The sequence below is a fragment of the Schistocerca cancellata genome, chromosome 6 (assembly GCF_023864275.1).
Source record: "Schistocerca cancellata isolate TAMUIC-IGC-003103 chromosome 6, iqSchCanc2.1, whole genome shotgun sequence".
NCBI lineage: Eukaryota > Metazoa > Arthropoda > Insecta > Orthoptera > Acrididae > Schistocerca > Schistocerca cancellata.
In genome coordinates this window covers 578,957,060-578,979,397 of record NC_064631.1, presented here as the reverse complement: position 1 = coordinate 578,979,397, position 22,338 = coordinate 578,957,060, and the positions used below count along the sequence as shown (strand labels likewise).

General features: G+C 39.3%; 1 protein-coding gene across 2 annotated transcripts in view; it reads right to left on the bottom strand.

Moving 5' to 3' along the window:
* Positions 1-22,338, bottom strand: part of LOC126191414 (protein immune deficiency) — a 59,576-nt gene that overhangs the window by 15,480 nt on the left and 21,758 nt on the right. The window contains exon 3 of one of the 2 annotated variants that reach the window (XM_049932283.1): positions 8,679-8,813. The exons of the other annotated variant lie outside the window; for it this stretch is intronic. Coding sequence (XP_049788240.1) covers positions 8,679-8,813 — 135 coding nt within the window. The remainder of the gene's footprint in view (positions 1-8,678; positions 8,814-22,338) is intronic. 2 annotated transcript variants of the gene reach the window in all.

The window sequence follows — 22,338 nt, the reverse complement described above, 5'->3', positions numbered from 1 at the left end:
CAAGGGCGGTCACCATGGGATACAGAGTAAGAGAAGTAAGGATAGTCAGATGGGAGACTGCAGTACAAGAAATGAAGTAGCTGCAGTAATAGCCTGAGGCCTCGTGCTTGTCACTTCATACTCACGAAACAGTTGTGAGCTCCCTGAGGTGTATGCTGGTCCTTTTCAAGTGTTAGAATGATAAAACTTTAGCCAAGTACAGTGAAATCCTGCTTTTACACTTTTCAAGGGACTTAAAAAAAAAAAATGGTGTAGAATGTGGGAAAATGTAAAATATGGGAAACAACGTTTTAAGCTGTAAAAGTTACATACAGGATACTTCCTTACACTTTATGTATGATATATGAACATAACAGGCACCTAGACTTGTCAGGGACTTGTTTATTATCTAATGAAGGTTTATTATCTAATAAAAACTGCTGATGTAACTGGATCTGATAACTGTCGGGGAAGTAAGAACGTTTGACTGAATTTCATATGTCAAAATCGATGTTTTTGAGAGCCTGCTGCTGTCATTCATTATTTATACATTGAAATAATGCACTAGTTACTTATTTTTTCATGCTTAGCATGACACGTTTCGAGAATTTATTCGCGTTGTCAAGTGCAAATATGTAAATAAGTATTTTCTGTGGTGTTGGGATATGTATTATTCTATGTATCTTGCACTATAGTTGTCTTTTTGAGGATATAAGGTTCTGTGCCTCATAAGTTATGTAGAAAACTGCGCACACACACACACACACACACACACACACACACACACACACACACACACACACACACGTTTGTCTGTGCAACATCACAAAAAATACATATGTAAATACTGCACTCGACAAAGAGAATAAATTCTCAAAACATGTTTTGCTCTGCATGAATAAAATACATAACCGGCACTGTGTTTAAACTATAAACATGTGAACATTGCAAAGTAAATGACTATGTCAACTAGTGCTCCAAGTGGCCACATGCTGAAACACGCTAAATATGGTTCGACAAAGGTGTCAAGATGATCACAACAATCACGAAACAACGATGGCACAATAGAGACAGTTTGGAAATGGTTGTGACTGGTCCTATCGTCTTCATTTGAACGAACCTAGTTATTCCCATCAGCCACTACGTCAAGTAGAGCTTGGCAGTGGCGGAACATAATGCACGAATTGTTCCAACTTTTACACATTTACTGGTTCAAATCCACTAAGTAGAGTGCCCTGGTGTCAAGAAACTTAACCATTTAATATTTGTAAACACTACTGGATAGCCAACATCATGCCAGCATCATTTTTTCTCCACAAACATTTTTCGTAATGCGTAAATCGCGAGAAAATTACATATATTGTCGCAGAAGAAGCTGTGGTGTAATGGTTATGATACTAAACTGTTGCATGAAGGGTCGCAAGCTCAAAACTCACGTGGGCTGTACAATTTCAATTTATATATTCGGTTTGAGTACATTCTAGAAGTATCCACAAATGGCAAGAATCAATATACTGGAATGTTCTGTAGCTGTATATATACTGTATGTGTTCTGGCTGGAGGCAGTTCGCTCCACACTCTTGCATGTGCAAGTGCTGAATAAACCTTCGTTAAGTTAAGTTAGTGTTCGTCATTCATCTAATTACACCTCCATCTAATTGAAATTATTCTGGTGGAGGCGCTGGGTATTGGAACTTGTGATAGCGCATATTATCGATGACAGAATGGCTCCCATCAGGCCACGACAGAGCCACCGTTTCCGTGGCGAGAAACCCGAGTTCGAGCTTTATTCAACAGATCGCAATCTATCGGAGACAGAAGAAGAGGATGTTACGATGACAGCAACGGTGTGCCACCACATAAGACATCCTTCCGGGTTCTCTGGTGATGATGGCCAAGATCCAAACAAGTGGCTGAAGGTATATGAGCATATAGCCAAATTTAACAAATGGGATGACAGCGTGTGTTTGGCTAACGTATTTTTCTACTTGGAGGGCACTGCCAAGCAATGGCATGAGAACAACGAGGAGAAGTTCACAAGTTGGGAAGTATTCCAGGCGGAACTGCGCAATTATTTCAGCGACACACAACGACAGAAGTGGAAGGCTGAAGATGAATTAAAGTCCAAGGGACAGCTTCCAGGAGAAACTACAGCATCCTACATTCAAGACATCTTGGAGCTGTGTAAAATAGTGGATCCTAGAATGAAGGAGGAAGATAAGATGGCACATCTCATGAAGGGTGTTGCTGAGGACATGTATCAAGCCCTACTCCTGAAGGAAGTTTCGACAGCAGACGACTTCATAAAAAGGTGCCAGTATATAGAGACAATGCATCAAAAAATAATTACACGAAAGAAGTTAGAACGGTTTCCAAACGTCATATAGATGTCTGTGATGGAGGAAGCAACAGATTTCACAAGTGTTCTTCATCAGATGGTGAGAGAGGAAGTCCAGAAGGCACTTGAATTGCATGGTGAGCAAAAAACCGAGACGCTTCGAGAGATCATAAGGGAGGAAGCGGAGCAGACATTGAACCCAATCTCTCGTCCTTCATTTCCTTTTAAAACGGTGAAAAAGTCAAGACCCAGGTGGAGTTACGTTCCTACAATGCCGCTTGAGGAACCTGTCTGGGCATCAAGGAAGAATGATGTCTGGAGGACCCAGGATAACCAAACAGTATGTTTCCACTGCAGACGATTGGGACATGTGGTGCACTATTGTCGAGAAAGGTGGCAGATATTTGACGACACCCGTGTCAGAAGACAGCAGACAAACCGATCATAGCAGACACCAACTCCGGGACAACGAAAATGAACAAGAAGATGTGGGTGCAAAACGACATAGGTTACCACTGCTGCAAGCTAGTCGCTGGAGAGGACGCTTCCCAACACGCCGATCAAGGTCTCCTTTGCCATTTAGAAGCTCCAGCTGATCACCTAGCCGCGGCAACCTGGAAAACTAACGGGTGCAACCTTCCTTGGAGGTGAGGCCGCCAAAGACAAAAATCCTCCGCTGTCGATAACTACAAAACTATAGGAAACTACGTCGATATCCTCATGGATGGCTGACCAGCCCAAGCTCCTGTTGACTCTGGAGCATAATATTCAGTCATTTTGGAGAAGTATCGTCACCAGTTACAGAAAACCGTATTCATCGACAACAAAACATCTCTGCTGAAGGTGGCTAATGGGAAATATGTAAAATCTACAGGAAGATGTACCATTCGTGTGGGTATAAGTGGCCTTACACAGCCCTTAGAATTCATCATCTTAAATGAGTGTAGTCACAACGTCATTCTCGGGTGGGACTTTTTGAAAGCTTGTCAGGCAATTATAGATTGTGGTCACTCAAAGATTATGCTAGACGAGATGACATACTGTGGACAGGAAGATGCGCATCCGAGTGCATGGGGATTGTGTGTCCTGAGTGAAGTAATTATTCCTGCAGTCAGCGCTAGAAAGGTAACTGTCACGTGTCATGCCATGCACCAACCCATGGTTCTTGTAGTGGAATGTAAGAGATGCATACCACTGAAGGATAACTTGGTCATCCCAGCCTCTGTCATCTCGTTTAAGAATGGATTCGGTGAATTGTGAATAGTTAACTGTCACCGAGAACCTTCCAAGACGCATGTGCGTAGCAAACACTGAGTCATTAATTGAAGGACAGCTGAGCGTCATAGAAACTTCCCATGCAGAGTCTGTGGGCGAAATTAGTGCTACCACTAAGAAACAGAGCTTCTAGTTTGACTATCACCAGATCTGACTAAGGAACAACAGAAGAAGCTACTTGCCATTCTTCAAGAGTTCTCTGAATGCTTCAATCCACAGGTGAAGAGCGAATTAGATAAATCGACAGTGAAGCACTGTATTAGCACTGGAGACCATCAACCAATAAGCCAGAGATCATACCACGTGTCAGCAGCGGAACATTGAGTAATTTGTGACAGGGTAGAGAAAATGATGAAGAATGACATCATTCAGCCTTCGCAGAGCCCGTGGTCGTCACCAGTGGTCCTCATCAGGAAGAAGGGTGGCAGTTGGGGCTTTTGTGTTGATTACAGGAAGCTTAATAAGATAACTAAAAAGGACATTTACCCTCTTCCACAAATTGATGATACACTAGATTGTCTGAAGTGGGCTAAGTTTTTCTCAACCATGGACATGTACTCAGGATACTGGTAGATCGAAGTAAATGAGGCTGATTGTGAGAAAACTGCATTCCTCACCCCTGAGGGCCTGTATGAGTTTAAGGTAATGCCGTTTGGTTTGTGTAATGCACCAGCAACTTTTGAACGGATGCTGGAAAATCTTCTAAGTCACCTGATGCAGTCAATGTGCCTTTGTTAATTAGATGACATTATAGTGTTCTCAGAGATATTTGATGAACATATAAAAAGACTGAGGGTCGTGTCTCCAACAAGGCGGACTGAAACTTTAATCCAAGATAGTATCTCTTTGGAGCAAAAGAAATCAAAATACTTGGACACCATGTGTTAAACAAAGGTGTGCGACAGGCCCCAGAAAAGGTGAGATCTATAACAGAATTCCAATGCCTAAAAGCATTAGAGACGTGAGAAGCTTCCTTGAATTGTGTTCTTATTGCAGTCGTTTTATCAAATGCTTTTGAATCAAAGCCAGGCCACTCTAAGAGTTGTTAAAAGCTAATGCTAAATTTATCTGGGGTGGTGCTCAACAAGATTCTTTCGATGTGTTGCAAAAAGCTCTTACGATTGACCCTGTACTTCGTCTGTATGATAAGAGAGCACCTACAGAACTACACACAGATGCCAGTGGGTCTAGGATCAGTGCTATTCTGGTGCAAATTTCGGATGGAAAAGAAAAGGTTATAGCCTATGCTTGTAGAACACTTACTAAAGCTGAGAGCAACTACAAAAAGAGAATGTTTTGCTGTGATCTGGGCCATGTGCAAATTTCGACAGTTTCTCTATGGAAGGCCATTCACAGTTGTTACAGACCATCATTTACTTGTTGGCTGACAGGTCTTAAGGCTCCAACAAGACGACTTCCCCGGTGGGCACTACATCTTCAAGAGTATGACATTGACATAGTGTACAAAAGTGGGAGAAAACACCAAGATGCCGACTGTCTCTCAAGAAACCCTGTGCCAGACCATCAAGACTTTGATGAAGACAGTGACTGTCTCGCTGCACTCCAGGATCTCTCTGCTGAGCAGAAGGAAGCCAAGATATCTCAAATTATGCTTGCCTTAAATCGGTCAGAGGATGTGAAAGGACAATTTAAGGTAGTTAATGGATTACTTTGCAAGAAAAACTTTGATCCATTTGGAAAGAGGTGGCTACCAGTGATTCCTGAACACATGTGCCTAGACGTTCTACAGAAATTCTGTGACACACCTGAGGCCGAACATTTAGGATTTATTAAGACATACGATAGAATCTGCAAGAGATTTTTCTGGCCAGGTTTATTTAGGAGTGTCCGTCACTATGTGTCGCACTGTCTAGAGTGCCACAGGAGAAAGGCAGTCCCTCAGAAACCACCTGGCTGACTCATATCAATTCCACCAGCTGAAACGCCTTTCCAGCATGTTTGGATTGACCACCTCTGAGTGGCAATGGATGGATTACTGTTTGCACTGATTATCCGACACGCTATGCCACTACAAAAACCGTGAAAACAGCTGAAGCATATCAATGTTTGTCAATGTTTAACAGAGCAACTGGGATGAAGTGCTACCTTTCGTGACGTTTGCTTACAACACTGCCAGACAAGACACCACAAGATTTACATCCTTTCTCCTGGCGCATGGGCGTGAGGCAACTACAATGATGGACACTGTGTTTCCGTTACATCCTGATGATGTGGACAACGACTACATCAGCCAGGTGTTAACGAGAGCGGAGGAAGCTCGGCAGCTAGCTTGACTCCGCACAGTGCAGGCTCAAGAAAACGATCACCGAAGGTATGATGTGAGCCACTGCCCTGTTGTCTACCAGCCTGGTGACCTCGTCTGGATCTTCACTCCTGTTCAGAAGATTGGTCTCTCTGAGAAGCTCCTCAGGTACTACTTTGGACCTTATAAAGGTTGTAAGACAGTTTTCTGACATTACTTATGACCTGCAACCCAGGGTAAATTTGAAGCTCCAGCGACAGGCAACAAGCGGAAAGGTGACTAAGAGCGTAGCGACAAAAGAAGTTCTAAGATCACCAGCAGTCAACGGGAATTGGAGCATGCAGGACTGATGACTTGTTCCCAGACTAGGGGGGCCATAACACTGAGACGCTGTTCTCTTGCGGAGGGAGCAATGTCGCAGAAGGAGCTGAGTAGCAGCTTGGTGTAGTGGTTATGATATTAAACTGTTGCATGGAGGGTCATGAGCTCGAAACTCACATGGACTGTACAATTTTAATTTCTATATTCGGTTTGAGTACATTCTAGAAGTATCCACAAATGGCAAGAATCATTGTACTGGAATGTTCTGTAGCTGTATAAATACTGTATGTGTTCTGGCCGGAGGCAGTTCGCTCCACATTCTTGTATGTGCAATTGCTGAATAAACCTTCGTTAAGTTACTGTTTGTCATTCCCCTAATTACACCTCCGTCTAACATGCTGGTGCAAAATCAGGTGGAAATTAACATTTTGGGCATAGGAAATTTGACAGGAGCGACAAAAAATGTCGTAAACGGCGGGAAAACATTAATTCCGGGAACATAAAAGCAGTGTTATACTGTATTGTTTTTGTGTGTGCATTTGGTATAGGCATGTTTCAGCTCTAATACCTGCCAGTGAGTTTACAGAATGTCGACAACACCAAGTACAGAAAATGCTAAATGCACTACAAGGAGTTACCATTGGATGGCAACCAATATATCCCTTTCAGAAGCATCCACATTAACCAGTATGCGTAGTGTTTTCCGCAGACGAGTGACAATTTTTTCTGGAAAACTTATCTACTACTACAAACTATCCTGTTTTTCTGAATCATTTTCATCACAGTCTACGTCTTCAACAAATACATTTGTGCTATTTGGACAATATATCAGTACCCACTATTGGAAACAAAAATTTAAAATTAACCATTGAAGAAAACCATTTTCCTATAGACAGACAGAATGTAGCCAAGCCAACAGTCAAAGAAACACCTGGATGATGAGAACATGCAGAGTCTGATTAAAGATGAGACTCCTTAAAACATTGGAAGTTTATTGCATATATAAACAAAGATGATGTAACTTACCAAACGAAAGCGCTGGTACGTTGATAGACACACAAACAAACACAAACATACACACAAATTTCAAGCTCTTGTAACCAATGGTTGCTTCACCAGGAAAGAGGGAAGGAGAGGGAAAGACGAAAGGATGTGGGTTTTAAGGGAGAGGGTAAGGAGTCATTCCAATCCCGGGAGCGGAAAGACTTACCTTAGGGGGAAAAAAGGACAGGTATACACTCGCACAAACACCCATATCCAACTGCACATACACAGACACAAGCAGACATTTGTAAAGGCAAAGTAAGACAATCTCACACTCAACATTGTGCATTACATGATGCTCACCCATTAGCAGGATTAATCCTGATGAGGCATGTGCTTCAATTCATCAAACAGTTGTGGCTGCCCCCTCCCCCATCTTCCCAGTAGCCACGTCACATCTACATCTACATCCATACTCCGCAAGCCACCTGACGGTGTGTGGCGTAGGGTACCTTGAGTACCTCTATCGGTTCTCCCTTCTATTCCAGTCTCGTATTGTTCGTGGAAAGAAGGATTGTCGGTATGCCTCTGTGTGGGCTCTAATCTCTCTGATTTTATCCTCATGGTCTCTTCGCGAGATATACGTAGGAGGGAGCAAATACTTGACTCCTCGGTGAAGGTCTGTTCTCGAAGCTTCAACAAAAGCCCATACCGAGCTACTGGGCGTCTCTCCTGCAGAGTCTTCTACTGGAGTTTATCTATCATCTCCGTAACGCTTTTGCGATAACTAAATGATCCTGTAACGAAGAGCGCTGCTCTCCGTTGGATCTTCTCTATAACTTCTATCAAACCTATCTGGTAAGGATCCCACACTGCTGAGCAGTATTCAAGCAGTGGGCGAACAAGCGTACTGTAACCTACTTCCTTTGTTTTCGGATTGCATTTCCTTAGGATTCTTCCAATGAATCTCAGTCTGGCATCTGCTTTACCGATGATCAACATTATATGATCATTCCATTTTAAATCACTCCTAATGCGTACTCCCAGATTATTTATGGTATTAACTGCTTCCAGTTGCTGACCTGCTATTTTGTAGCTAAATGATAAAGGATCTATCTTTCTGTGTATTCGCAGCACATTACACTTGTCTACATTGAGATTCAATTGCCATTCCCTGCACCATGCGTCAATTCGCTGCAGATCCTCCTGCATCTTGTCTACCCAAGCAACTGGTCATAAAGTCCATGGCACTGGTGTGTGTGTGTGTGTGTGTGTGTGTGTGTGTGTGTGTGTGTGCACCTGCATTTTTGTTTCACAAGCTATATAATCATTAGATGTATCACCACTTTAGCATCTACACTAATTTCATTTTTGAACTTTTTGTGGTGTGCAGTTTTCTTTCTTTTTCATTGCTCCACCCCTTCAACAGTACTGGAGATACAATAAAAGATGCATACACACTATTTAAGTTTTTCACATCATGATACATGTAAGGATACAAATAATTACCACATTTACCTTCTACAGCCTTAGGTATCCTCCTGGGCGATGTCTTTGCAGATTTTTCTTGTTTTGATGGCATATTAATTGTAATGTTATTGCCAATGTGAAATGGTCCCTTTACATTTGTTATACTGTACATAACAGATGATGCTGTTATGAAAAAACAAACTCCATAAGTGTCATGCAGAAAAAGAGAAAATGAGATATTTGGAAAGTAAGTCCACAAAAAACTTCTCTGTTAAAATCTATTACAGTATTTGCAATTATTTATGGAACAGATAAACAATGTACTGAAAAATAACATTTCATTTAGAATGTTTATTTTGAATATGTGCTTCAATTAATTCATTGATGAAATATTCTCTGGTTATCAACAGTAACAGCACCTCATTAAATCTTTGACAGCTCTAGATGCAGTCATGATTCCTTAAGTATATATGTGGACTGGATACGTTAACATGCAGAGGCGTGTCAACTTCCCTCATCCCTCTGAGCACTTCAAAAAGTTTCTATGTTATACAGCTCAATTGGGATCCCTATGCGTGTTTGCTGCTGTGGTCTGGTGTTGCTGTTTCCATCTTATTGTTTTTGGGAAGAAAATGGTACAACATCGACCTTTTACAGAGGAATACATTTTGTAAATTATCACTAGAAGCAATAGTGAGAATGAACTTCTCCAATTGTGATGTTTCTTTGACAGAATCTCCAAGTACCAGTTGTCAGCCATGTACATAAGCTGGTATCCATCTAATTCTAAGAGAAATTAAAATTCTTCAGGATCTATCTACTGTGTCTGAAAGTGAGTGTGAAATGTTTGGGAAAAGAGCATGGTTTAGTGACACATTTGACGGGAAGTAAAGTGATTTTCATCAGTTGTGCATGTGTGACGATTCAGCCTTAGAAGACAAATGTGGATCCTATCAGTGTCTCTGATTTGTACCATATTTTACGGAGTATGTCATGAAGTTCTGGAACAGCAGCTGGATAATGTAGACTTCTTGCCATGATACTTTGACTAACAACTATTCACCTATCTTCAATTGACTATTTTGCTCTGGAGACTGCTCATTCACATCATTAACTTTATACCAAAAATTGCTGCAGAGGTGCTACACGAGTGACTCTCTGTCGAGTTTTGTGCCCTCTATGAATACTGCCCCATCTATGGTGTGCAGGTGCATATGTAATAGTGATACATGTGCGCTCCTTGTCAGGGTGTGCTATTGCAGAGTTAAAATTCAGATATCAAAATGAACTCTTTAATGTGTCATTGGTCATAAAATGTTTTCTTTCTGAAAAGATTAAAGATATCACCAGGTCCCATATTTTGCTAAATTTATTTCCATTGATTCTGAATCCCAGAAGGATCAAGATTTCCATGGTACAATAATACATGCAATGCCCTGACGATGTTCAGTTATGACTGACTTACTGGGTTTCAAAAGGTGAGTGTGGCAATCATGTTCTACACCTCTTTCATGCACTGTGCCTATTGTCTGACCAACATATAGACTGGGAGATGAGTCTTTGGTATTGACAGCTCAGTAACATCGTCCTGTTGTCTAGCGACAGCAGATAGCCAGTCAATGAAGGACTGCACTTGAGCAGAGAACAAGAGCTACATTGCCACTCTGCAAAACTGACGCAAACATGTTGGAAACATGCTAGTGAGTGTCTCACGTGCAACTGGTTGTCCTTTGTGTTAATAGCTAAATTCTTAGTTTATTTTGTATTTGTTGTTGTTGTTAGTGTTTATTTACTTCTGTTTCCTTTTAAACAGTGCCCAGCGAGATGAGTAGTGCCAGCCCAACACATTAAGTGAAACGGAGGAAAAAAGTGTGCTACACAGCCAGGTCTGCAAATCTGTGTTCAGTGAGGAACTACTTTGAAAACAAAAAGAAAAAAAGGTGACCCTTATTTCCCGTTGTTCAGCTGTTAAGAGGTCTGCAACAACAGCATTGAGAATACACAAGAATACTGTTGTTACAATACGGAAAGAACAGTACAGTATAGACTGTGGTGAGAGTGGCACAGCAAGGCTGCATACCCCAGGAAAGAAACGGCCGAGGAAGAAGCAAGTGACAGCTTTGGACTATTTCCAGAAAGATCCTATTCATAGTCATTCAAATGGCTATTATTAGAGAAGGCAACAGCCCTTTCTACTCAAGTCACTTCCGAACAATGATCTTTGCGAAGCAAATTCTCATTACATACAGTGCTGAAAGACATAGGCTTCAGCTGGTCAGTGTTTAACGGACGTAAAACATAGAGGGAAAGGGCAGATGTGGTTGCATTGTGGTGCAGATTTCTGCACAGAATTGTGGGTGTGAGATTTGGAAATATAGTGCGCATAGATGAAACGTAGGTTAACGTCAGCCATTCATTACATAGGGGTCGGAGTGATGGAACACCAGAGCGGACCAACGCAATGTCTGCTGGAAAAGGAAGGTGAATTATTGTTTCACGTGCAAGTACAACGGACAGTTATGTGCCCCACTGCCAGTTAACATTTCATTCAAAAAAGACAGGTGATTACCACGAAGAGATGAACAGTGTGGTTTTTCAAAAGTGTTTCGAAACATCCCTTATGACAAATCTGAGAAGTCCATCAGTGATCGTCATGGGCAATGCCCCGTATCATTCCACTGTTCATAATAGGACACTAACTTACACACTGAAAAAAGAAGATACTATTCAGTGGCTGAAACAACGAAAAGTGGATTTCAACGAAGATATGAAGAACGCAGAACAACTGAGAATTGTGATACAATAAAAAGCGCAATTTCCGACATAAGTAGTTGATGAGATTGCCGAAGAGCACAAGCATGAAACTGTTCGGCTTCCTCCGTACCACTTTCACTTCAATGCCATTAAAGGGTTAAAGGTGAAAATAGAAAATTACATTGCTGTAAACAATAAAAAATTCATTATCTCTAAAGTTGAAACTCTGATTGTAGCAGCTATCAATCAAGTGACACACGAGACATGGACAAAATTTGTGAACAGTACTGCAAGTGTCATCAAAGAGGCAGTCAAAAACAAAGGCATTGGGGAAGAATACGTAGAAAATTTAATTATACAACTTGGAGGGAGCAGGGATAATTTGGGCAGTGCTGAAGAAGACTATTTTAGATCAGATCTGACATTAATGGTTGTATTTTTCCATTAGTATAACTACAACACACTCAAGAATGTAAGGAGTGAGCATGCCATTGATTCATCATCATATTGTGAGTACCATCTTCAGATTATACTTGTTAATATACTGACAAATTAATGATCTGGTCATTGCAGAACTAATTAATATTGCTAATATTTAACAACAGAAACAAAAACTCCGAATGTTCAACAATTTGAAAAAATAGTTTTCATTTATATTGCAAAGTTTGACAAATAACTGTGATATTTCAGCATATTAGTTACTAAATAGCTCTTCTCAATTTTTCGAGATTATATATGACAGGTAGCAACTGTAAATAAATTCACACATACAAATATGACCTGCATGTTATTGAAGCTTTTATTTCTGCTGCTAGAGAATGCATACAAGTAGAGACTGAATGCGGAGTTCCGTAAGCCACATTCAACAACATTGGAGTCCGTCTGCCTGATCTGTCAATACCAATTACTTGCCTCGCAGACTACAGGCTTCACCACAATGGCAAAGTACTCTGTAGGGTCCAAACCTCTGCAATCCCAGATCATCCTTTGCCAAACCGAGAACAGCACAAGTCTTTGTAAGCATGCAGAATTTACCAATGACATGTCTAGTGACAGTTAATTTTATTAATTTTTACATCCGAGTTTTAACTCCATTATTGCACATTCTGACAGAGAGCAAGCATGTAGTATCAACATTATGCACGTGCCTATGCATCACAAATGGAGCAATATTCGAAGAGGGCATGAAACTCTACAGAGTTCGCTCATGTAGCAGGTGCATTTGAGCATGTCTCTCCATTTCAATTTTTGGTATAAAGTTAGCAAAGTGAACTGGAAAACTCCAGTGCAAAACACTCACCTGAAGATACCTGAATGGCTGTCAGCCAAAATATAATGGCAAGAAGTGAACATTATGCGACTGCAATCCTGAAACTTCATGGAATACTCTTTATGCCAGGAAAATTGCAAGAATCACTGATCCTATGAAATCTACAGCACATTGAACCAAATGATTTCATTTATACATGAAAGCATCATAAGACAATCAGTACATTGTCAATTATTGAGGTGGAAAGAAAACTGGATTTCAGGAACAGTAGTTCTTCATTGGGACTTGTCTGCTTGTGGCTCGCGTGAAAACGCTAAAAATTAGTGACTATCAGTCTGGAGACACACTCTAGAACATTCCAGTTTTGACACTGCTTCACTTTACTAACAGCTCTGCCAGTTACAAAGAAAATGGGTTATTAACTATTAGAAAAATTGGTGCTAAAGTATTTACAACAGTCCACACTGCATTTCATCCATATTAAAAGCTTTGCATTGACAGAAGCCTACTGGGTTATTTACAGAGCAAACACATTTCAGAAGTATATTCCATCCAAAAGAAGTTTTGGAATAAAAACATTTGTACTCTGCAACTATCACTCTTCTTACATCTTGGGTTTTATTGTGTGCACAGGCACAACAATGGAGATATTGACTTCCACAATTTGGGCACACAGGGCAACACTCATTGAGTATTATTTGGAATGAGGGGAGATCTTATGTTGACATTTGGTATTTGTGTCCAGATTAGTTTCTCTGACTCCACAGTCATGGAACATCTGCATGTAGCTCTGTTCATAGGACCAAGCACAATGTGCCAAAATTACAGGACAAAATGAAATGAACAGAGATCCAGTTTGTGTCCACTGATATACTTCTTGCTATTAAGTGTTGCACTAAAAGCGAGGTCTGGATGTTGACCAGCTGAAATACCACAGAAAGTTTGACACGGAAAAGCCTGACAGAGTGGTGAAACAATCAAAAAACCAGAATTTGTGTCAGATTACAATGTGACTGTACTGACATGCTATTGAGGTCAGTCAAATCAATGTAGAATATTGTGAAATGGTTGGTGAAAAAAAGTTATTTTGTCGTAGATACTGGAACTGCGTGTTTTAGATGTAGGGGAAAAAAGCTAGTAGTAGAGTTTAATTTGCCCCTAGTAATACAAATAATTACTGAAGCTTTTGTAATTCATCAGCTAAAGCCAACAGAGAAAGGCACTCTGATAACAAGGATCCACTACAATACACTGAGACACATCTTACAAATATTACTGAGAGTGAAAACTCTAAGAAAGGTGCATCAATGCACAGTCTGCTGAAAAAAGATGGCACGCTGGGGAACCCAGTACCAATGCTGAACATGCAATACACCAACATACGTTGTGTTAACTTCACAGGATATATTATGTTACAGTACTGATCTTTAGAAATAAGTAAGTAAAAAATAAAACAGACATTTTTAGTTTTGCCAGTGTTGGTCCAAAGCCAAAATCAGACAAGAGGATGGAAAAAATATACGTCAGGATTAAATGGTATTCAAACACATAGACTCCCTAATTCTTAAAATACACTTTAGATCAGTTACAGTGCTGAAAAACACACAAGCTCCACAAGTACAAAAATTAAGAGAGACATTATACACTGTGTCACTCAAACAAGATTATGCATAATTGTCTACTTCCAGTTCATAACTATTACTGGACACCCATGACGATGATGGTGATGGTGATTATTATTATTATTTCTTTACTTTCTCAGACGTTAAGTCTGTTAAAAATGGAAAGTGACGCGGACCTTGATCAAGCGTCACTTCCATTTAACTGTACAGTATATGTTACATTGCATTTAGGAACTTTCGGGTAATTGAACATGTATCAATAATTACAGATTTCTGTAGTTGTATATATACGTTTGGATGTAGCTGTATTGCGTTGATGTACTGGTGGATATTGCGTGGTATGACTCCTGTAGTTGATAATACAATTGGTATAACGTCAACTTTATCCGGATGCCACATGTCCTTTACTTCCTCAGCCAGTTGGATGGATTTTTTTCTCCTGTTTTCTTCTGTATATTTGTTGTATTGGGTATGAATATTTCGATTAGTTGTGTTAATTTCTTCTTTTTATTGGTGAGTATGATGTCAGGTTTGTTATGTGGTGTTGTTTTTGAAGTGTCGGCAGACGTGCCGACACCGTTTTTAGAGAAGGAGGCCGAAATGCACGCGTCAACTCACGCCGGCTTGCGTTAAGTCTGAAACAGGATACGTAATGAATGCTATAAAGAAAAGTACGTAGCTGCTGGAATACTTAACTTTAATCCATCATTTGTATACAGCATTCTTGATGATACAAGTGAGACTCTCTCTAGAAATGGTTAATGGCGCCTTGCTAGGTCGAGGCCATGGACTTAGCTGAAGGCTATTCTAACTATCTCTCGGCAAATGAGAGAAAGGCTTCGTCAGTGTAGTCGCTAGCAAAGTCGTCGTACAACTGGGGCGAGTGCTAGTCAGTCTCTCTAGACCTGCCGTGTGGTGGCGCTCGGTCTGCGATCACTGACAGTGGCGACACGCGGGTCCGACATGTACTAATGGACCGCGGCCGATTTAAAGCTACCACCTAGCAAGTGTGGTGTCTGGCGGTGACACCACAGTTTTATCTGTTATAATGGTTCTGTTCCAGTATAATTTGTATTCATCATTCTCCAGTACATATTGTGGTGCATACTTGTATGTGGGAATGTGTTGTTTTATAAGTTTATGTTGTAAGGCAAGCTGTTGATGTATTATTTTTGCTACATTGTCATGTCTTCTGGGGTATTCTGTATTTGCTAGTATTGTACATCCACTTGTGATGTGATCTACTGTTTCTATTTGTTGTTTGCAAAGTCTGCATTTATCTGTTGTGGTGTTGGGATCTTTAATAATATGCTTGCTGTAATATCTGGTGTTTATTGTTTGATCCTGTATTGCAATCATGAATCCTTCCATCTCACTGTATGTATTGCCTTTTCTTAGCCATGTGTTGGATGCGTCTTGATCGATGTGTGGCTGTGTTAGATGATATGGGTGCTGGCCATGTAGTGTTTTCTTTTTGCAATTTACTTTCTTTGTATCTGTTGATGTTATGTGATCCAAAGGGTTGTAGAAGTGGTTATGAAATTGCAGTGGTGTAGCCGATGTATTTATATGAGTGATTGCTTTGTGTATTTTGCTAGTTTCTGCTCGTTCTATAAAAAATTTTCTTAAATTATCTACCTGTCCATAATGTAGGTTTTTTTATGTCGTTAAATCCCCTTCCTCCTTCCTTTCTGCTTAATGTGAATCTTTCTGTTGCTGAATGTATGTGATGTATTCTATATTTGTGGCATTGTGATCGTGTAAGGGTACTGAGTGCTTCTAGGTCTGTGTTACTCCATTTCACTCCTCCAAATGAGTAGGTCAATATTGGTATAGTATAAGTATTTATAGCTTTTGTCTTGTTTCTTGCTGTCAATTCTGTTTTCAGTATTTTTGTTAGTCTTTGTCTATATTTTTCTTTTAGTTCTTCTTTAATATTAGTATTATCTATTCCTATTTTTTGTCTGTATCCTAGATATTTATAGGCATCTGTTTTTTCCATCGCTTCTATGCAGTCACTGTGGTTATTCAATATGTAATCTTCTTGTTTAGTGTGTTTTCCCTTGACTATGCTATTTTTCTTACATTTGTCTGTTCCAAAAGCCATATTTATATCATTGCTGAATACTTCTGTTATCTTTAGTAATTGGTTGAGTTGTTGATTGGTTGCTGCCAGTAGTTTTAGATCATCCATGTATAGCAAATGTGTGATTTTGTGTGGGTATGTTCCAGTAATATTATATCCGTAATTTGTATTATTTAGCATGTTGGATAGTGGGTTCAGAGCAAGGTAGAACCAGAAAGGACTTAATGAGTCTCCTTGGTATATTCCACGCTTAATCTGTATTGGCTGTGATGTGATGTTATCTGAATTTGTTTGGATATTAAGTGTGGTTTTCCAGTTTTTCATAACTATGTTTAGGAACTGTATCAATTTAGGATCTACTTTGTATATTTCCAATATCTGTAGTAACCATGAGTGGGGTACACTATCAAAGGCTTTTTGGTAATCAATGTATGCGTAGTGTAGCGACCTTTGTTTAGTTTTAGCTTGATATGTCACCTCTGTATCTATTATCAGTTGCTCTTTACATCCTCATGCTCCTTTGCAGCAGCCTTTTTGTTCTTCATTTATAATTTTGTTCTGTGTTGTATGTGGCATTAATTTCTGTGTAATGACTGAAGGATGGCAACATAGTGAAAGAACTGGAAGCGAGGTGTAGCAAAGCTAATGCAGTGAGCGCTCAGCTACGATCTACTCTCTTCTGCAAGAAGGAAGTCAGTACCAAGACTAAGTTATCTGTGCACCGTTCAATCTTTCGACCAACTTTGTTATATGGGAGCGAAAGCTGGGTGGATTCAGGTTACCTTATCAACAAGGTTGAGGTTACGGATATGAAAGTAGCTAGGATGATTGCAGGTACTAGTAGATGGGAACAATGGCAGGAGGGTGTCCACAATGTGGAAATCAAAGAAAAACTGGGAATGAACTCTATAGATGTAGCAGTCAGGGCGAACAGGCTTAGATGGTGGGGTCATGTTACACGCATGGGAGAAGCAAGGTTACCCAAGAGACTCATGGATTCAGCAGTAGAGGGTAGGAGGAGTCGGGGCAGACCGAGGAGAAGGTACCTGGATTCGGTTAAGAATGATTTTGAAGTAATAGGTTTAACATCAGAAGAGACACCAATGTTAGCCCTGAATAGGAGATCATGGAGGAACTGTATAAGGGGGGCTATGCTCCAGACTGAACGCTGAAAGGCATAATCAGTCTTAAATGATGATGATGATGATGACTGAAGTTAATATTTTGTAGATTGTTGGTAGGCATGTTATGGGGCGATATTTAGCTGGGTTTGCTGTGTCTGCTTGATCTTTAGGTTTCAGATAGGTTATTCCATGTGTAAGTGTATCAAGGAATATGTATGGGTCTGCAATGTAACTGTTAAATAATTTAGTTAGATGTGAATGTGTTGAGGTGAACTTCTTTAGCCAAAAATTTACTATTTTATTATTTCCAGTGGCTTTCCAATTGTGCCTACAATTGCTCGGGTGACTTCATGTTGCAAAATTATCACTTCCGGCATTTGTGGTATCATCTCGTATGAGTCTGTTTCTGCTTGTATCCACCGTGCATGCCTGTTATGTTGTACTGGGTTTGACCATATGTTGCTCCAGAAGTGTTCCATGTCTGTTATGTTTTGTGGATTGTCTATTTTAATGTGTGTGTTATCTATTGTTTGGTAAAATCTCTTTTGGTTTGTGTTGAATGTTTGGTTTTGTTTCCTTCTATTTTCACTTTTTTTGTATCTTCTAAGTCATTTGGCCAATGCTCGTAATTTCTGCTTCTTTTCATCTAATTGCTCTATTGCTTCTTGTTGTGAGATTTTACCTAACCTTTTTCGTTTTTTGTCTGATATTTCATTTCTTATAAATTGTGTTAGCTGTCCGATGTCTTTTCTCAGTTTTTCTATTCTGATCTGTAGCCTGTGTTGCCATGCTGGTTTTGTGGGTTTCTTCTGTGTGTTGGTTGGTTCTGATCTCTGCCTAGTGTGTATATTTAGTGTAGTGAGTGCTCCTACATAAACCAGTAGTTCTAACTCTTCCATAGTTGTGTTTTCATTTATTTTGTTGTGTATGATTGTGTTGATAGTTGTCATTGTTGTTTCGACTTGTGGGTTATTTGGTGGTCTATGCAAGAATGGTCTAATATCTGTATTTGTGTCTTTGTATTTTATATATGTCAGCTGAAATTTCTCTTCTTTGTCTAACATGTGTGTCACTTCGTGTTCTATTTGTGCTTGTTCTGGTGGCTGTCTTAAGATGTCGTTTGCCTCTGATTGTTTAATTGACGCGTTTTGTTCTTTGTTTGTTTTCTCTGGGATGTTTGAGTCCATTACTGTATTTTCTTCTTCTTCCGATTGCACATTATTTTGTTCTAGTATTTGTTGTACTTGTTGTTCGATGTTTTCTAATTCTGACTGGGGTAACCTGTTATTTTTGATTATTACACGGATCTGATCAGCTAGTCGTTGTTCTGTTAAAAATTTTAATTCTGGGTATCTGGTAATAAATGTTGTGTATACTTGTGATCTGTATCCAGTTGTGTTGGTTCCTAGGTTTGTTGCTTGGTAATAACAGAACATGAGGTGTCGATTAACTTCATCTGACCATCTCATCCTCTGTCTTTGTTTTCCTTCTAGGGTGGTTACAGGAAGCATATCCTGCAAAACACCTCTATTTGGATTTAAATCATTTTCCAGTTGGCTAGCAGTGTCGTTACCATTGTGGGCGGGCATAGGGTTCAAGCGTCGTCCCCGACCATGACGGCGCTTGTCCGAGGCTTCTTTAGTTCTGTCCTGAACCAAGTAATCACATTAAAAGGGGGGTTAGCCCTATTAGTGGTTTGTTCTTTTCGTCGCCTTTTACGACTGGCAGAACATACCGGAGGCCTATTCTTTTCCCGGGCCTCCACGGGAATTATTATTATTATTATTATTATTATTGACTTTTTTTTCTCAGACTTAAGTCTGGTTAAAAATGGAACGTGACGCGGACCTCGGTCAAGCGTGACTTCCTTGTAACTGTATGGTATATGTTATATTGCATTTAGGAACTTTCGGGTAATTGAACAAGTATCAATAATTACAGATTTTTGTAATTGTATATATATGTTTGGATGTAGCTGTATTGCATTGATGTACTGGTGAATATTGTGAGGTATGACTCCTGTAGTTGATAGTATAATTGGGATAATGTCGACTTTATCCTGATGCCACATGTCCTTGACTTCCTCAGCCAGTTGGATGTATTTTTCAATTTTTTCCCCTGTTTTCTTCCGTATATTTGTTGTGTTGGGTATGGATATTTCAATTAGTTGTGTTAATTTCTTCTTTTTATTGGTGAGTATGATGTCAGGTTTGTTATGTGGTGTTGTTTTATCTGTTATAATCGTTCTGTTCCAGTATAATTTGTATTCATCATTCTCCAGTACATTTTGTGGTGTGTACTTGTATGTGGGAACGTGTTGTTTTATTAGTTTATGTTTTATGGCAAGTTGTTGATGTATTATTTTTGCTACATTGTCATGTCTTCTGGGGTATTCTGTATTTGCTAGTATTGTACATCCGCTTGTGATGTGATCTACTGTTTCTATTTGTTGTTTGCAAAGTCTGCATTTATCTGTTGTGGTATTGGGATCTTTAATAATATGCTTGCTGTAATATCTGGTGTTTATTGTTTGATCCTGTATTGCAATCATGAATCCTTCTGTCTCACTGTATATATTGCCTTTTCTTAGCCATGTGTTGGATGCGTCTTGATCTATGTGTGGCTGTGTTAGATGATATGGGTGCTTGCCGTGTAGTGTTTTCTTTTTCCAATTTACTTTCTTTGTATCTGTTGATATTATGTGATCTAAAGGGTTGTAGAAGTGGTTATGAAATTGCAATGGTGTAGCTGATGTATTTATATGAGTGATTGCTTTGTGTATTTTGCTAGTTTCTGCTCGTTCTAGAAAGAATTTTCTTAAATTGTCTACCTGTCCATAATGTAGGTTTTTTATATCTATAAATCCCCTTCCACCTTCCTTTCTGCTTAATGTGCATCTTTCTGTTGCTGAATGTATGTGATGTATTCTATATTTGTGGCATTGTGATCGTGTAAGTGTATTGAGTGCTTCTAGGTCTGTGTCACTCCATTTCACTACTCCAAATGAGTAGGTCAATACTGGTATAGCATAAGTATTTATAGCTTTTGTCTTGTTTCTTGCTGTCAATTCTGTTTTCAGTATTTTTGTTAGTCTTTGTCTATATTTTTCTTTTAGTTCTTCTTTAATATTTGTATTATCTATTCCTATTTTTTGTCTGTATCCTAGGTATTTATAGGCATCTGTTTTTTCCATCGCTTCTATGCAGTCGCTGTGGTTATCCAATATGTAATCTTCTTGTTTAGTGTGTTTGCCCTTGACTATGCTATTTTTCTTACATTTGTCTGTTCCAAAAGCCATATTTATATCATTGCTGAATACTTCTGTTATCTTTAGTAATTGGTTGAGTTGTTGATTTGTTGCTGCCAGTAGTTTTAGATCATCCATGTATAGCAAATGTGTGATTTTGTGTGGATATGTTCCAGTAATATTGTATCCATAATTTGTATTATTTAGCATGTTGGATAGTGGGTTCAGAGCAAGACAGAACCAGAAAGGACTTAATGAGTCTCCTTGGTATATTCCACGCTTAATCTGTATTGGCTGTGATGTGATGCTATCTGAATTTGTTTGGATATTAAGTGTGGTTTTCCAGTTTTTCATTACTGTGTTTAGAAAGTGTATCAATTTAGGATCTACTTTGTATATTTCCAAAATCTGTAGTAACCATGAGTGGGGTACACTATCAAAGGCTTTTTGGTAATCAATGTATGCGTAGTGTAGGGACCTTTGTTTAGTTTTAGCTTGATATATCACCTCTGTATCAATTATCAGTTGCTCTTTACATCCTCGTGCTCCTTTGCAGCAGCCTTTTTGTTCTTCATTTATAATTTTGTTCTGTGTTGTATGTGTCATTAATTTCTGTGTGATGACTGAAGTTAATATTTTGTATATTGTTGGTAGGCATGTTATGGGGCGATATTTAGCTGGGTTTGCTGTGTCTGCTTGATCTTTAGGTTTCAGATAGGTTATTCCATGTGCAAGTGTATCAGGGAATGTGTATGGGTCTGCAATGTAACTATTAAATAACTTAGTTAGATGTGAATGTGTTGAGGTGAACTTCTTTAGCCAGTAATTTGCTATTTTATCATTTCCAGGGGCTTTCCAATTGTGTGTAGAATTAATTGCTCGGGTGACTTCATGTTGCAAAATTATCACTTCAGGCATTTGTGGTATCATCTTGTATGCGTCTGTTTCTGCTTGTATCCACCGTGCATGCCTGTTATGTTGTACCGGGTTTGACCATATGCTGCTCCAGAAGTGTTCCATGTCTGTTATGTTTGGTGGATTGTCTATTTTAATGTGTGTGTTATCCATTGTTTGGTAAAATCTCTTTTGGTTTGTGTTGAATGTTTGGTTTTGTTTCCTTCTATTTTCACTTTTTTTGTATCTTCTAAGTCGTTTGGCCAATGCTTGCAATTTCTGCTTTTTTTCATCTAATTGCTCTATTGCTTCTTGTTGTGAGATTTTACCTAACCTTTTTCGTTTTTTGTCTGATATTTCATTTCTTATAAATTGTGTTAGCTGTCCGATGTCTTTTCTCAGTTTTTCTATTCTGATCTGTAACCTGTGTTGCCATGCTGGTTTTGTGCGTTTCTTCTGTGTGTTGGTTTGTTCTGATCTCTGCCTAGTGTGTATATTTAGTGTAGTGAGTGCTCCTATATAAACCAGTAGTTGTAACTCTTCCATAGTTGTGTTTTCATTTATTTTGTTGTGTATGATTGTGTTGATAGTTTTTATTGTTGTTTCGACTTGTGGGTTATTTGGCGGTCTATGCAAGAATGGTCTAATGTCTGTATTTGTGTCTTTGTATTCTATATATGTCAGCTGAAATTTCTCTTCTATATCTAACAC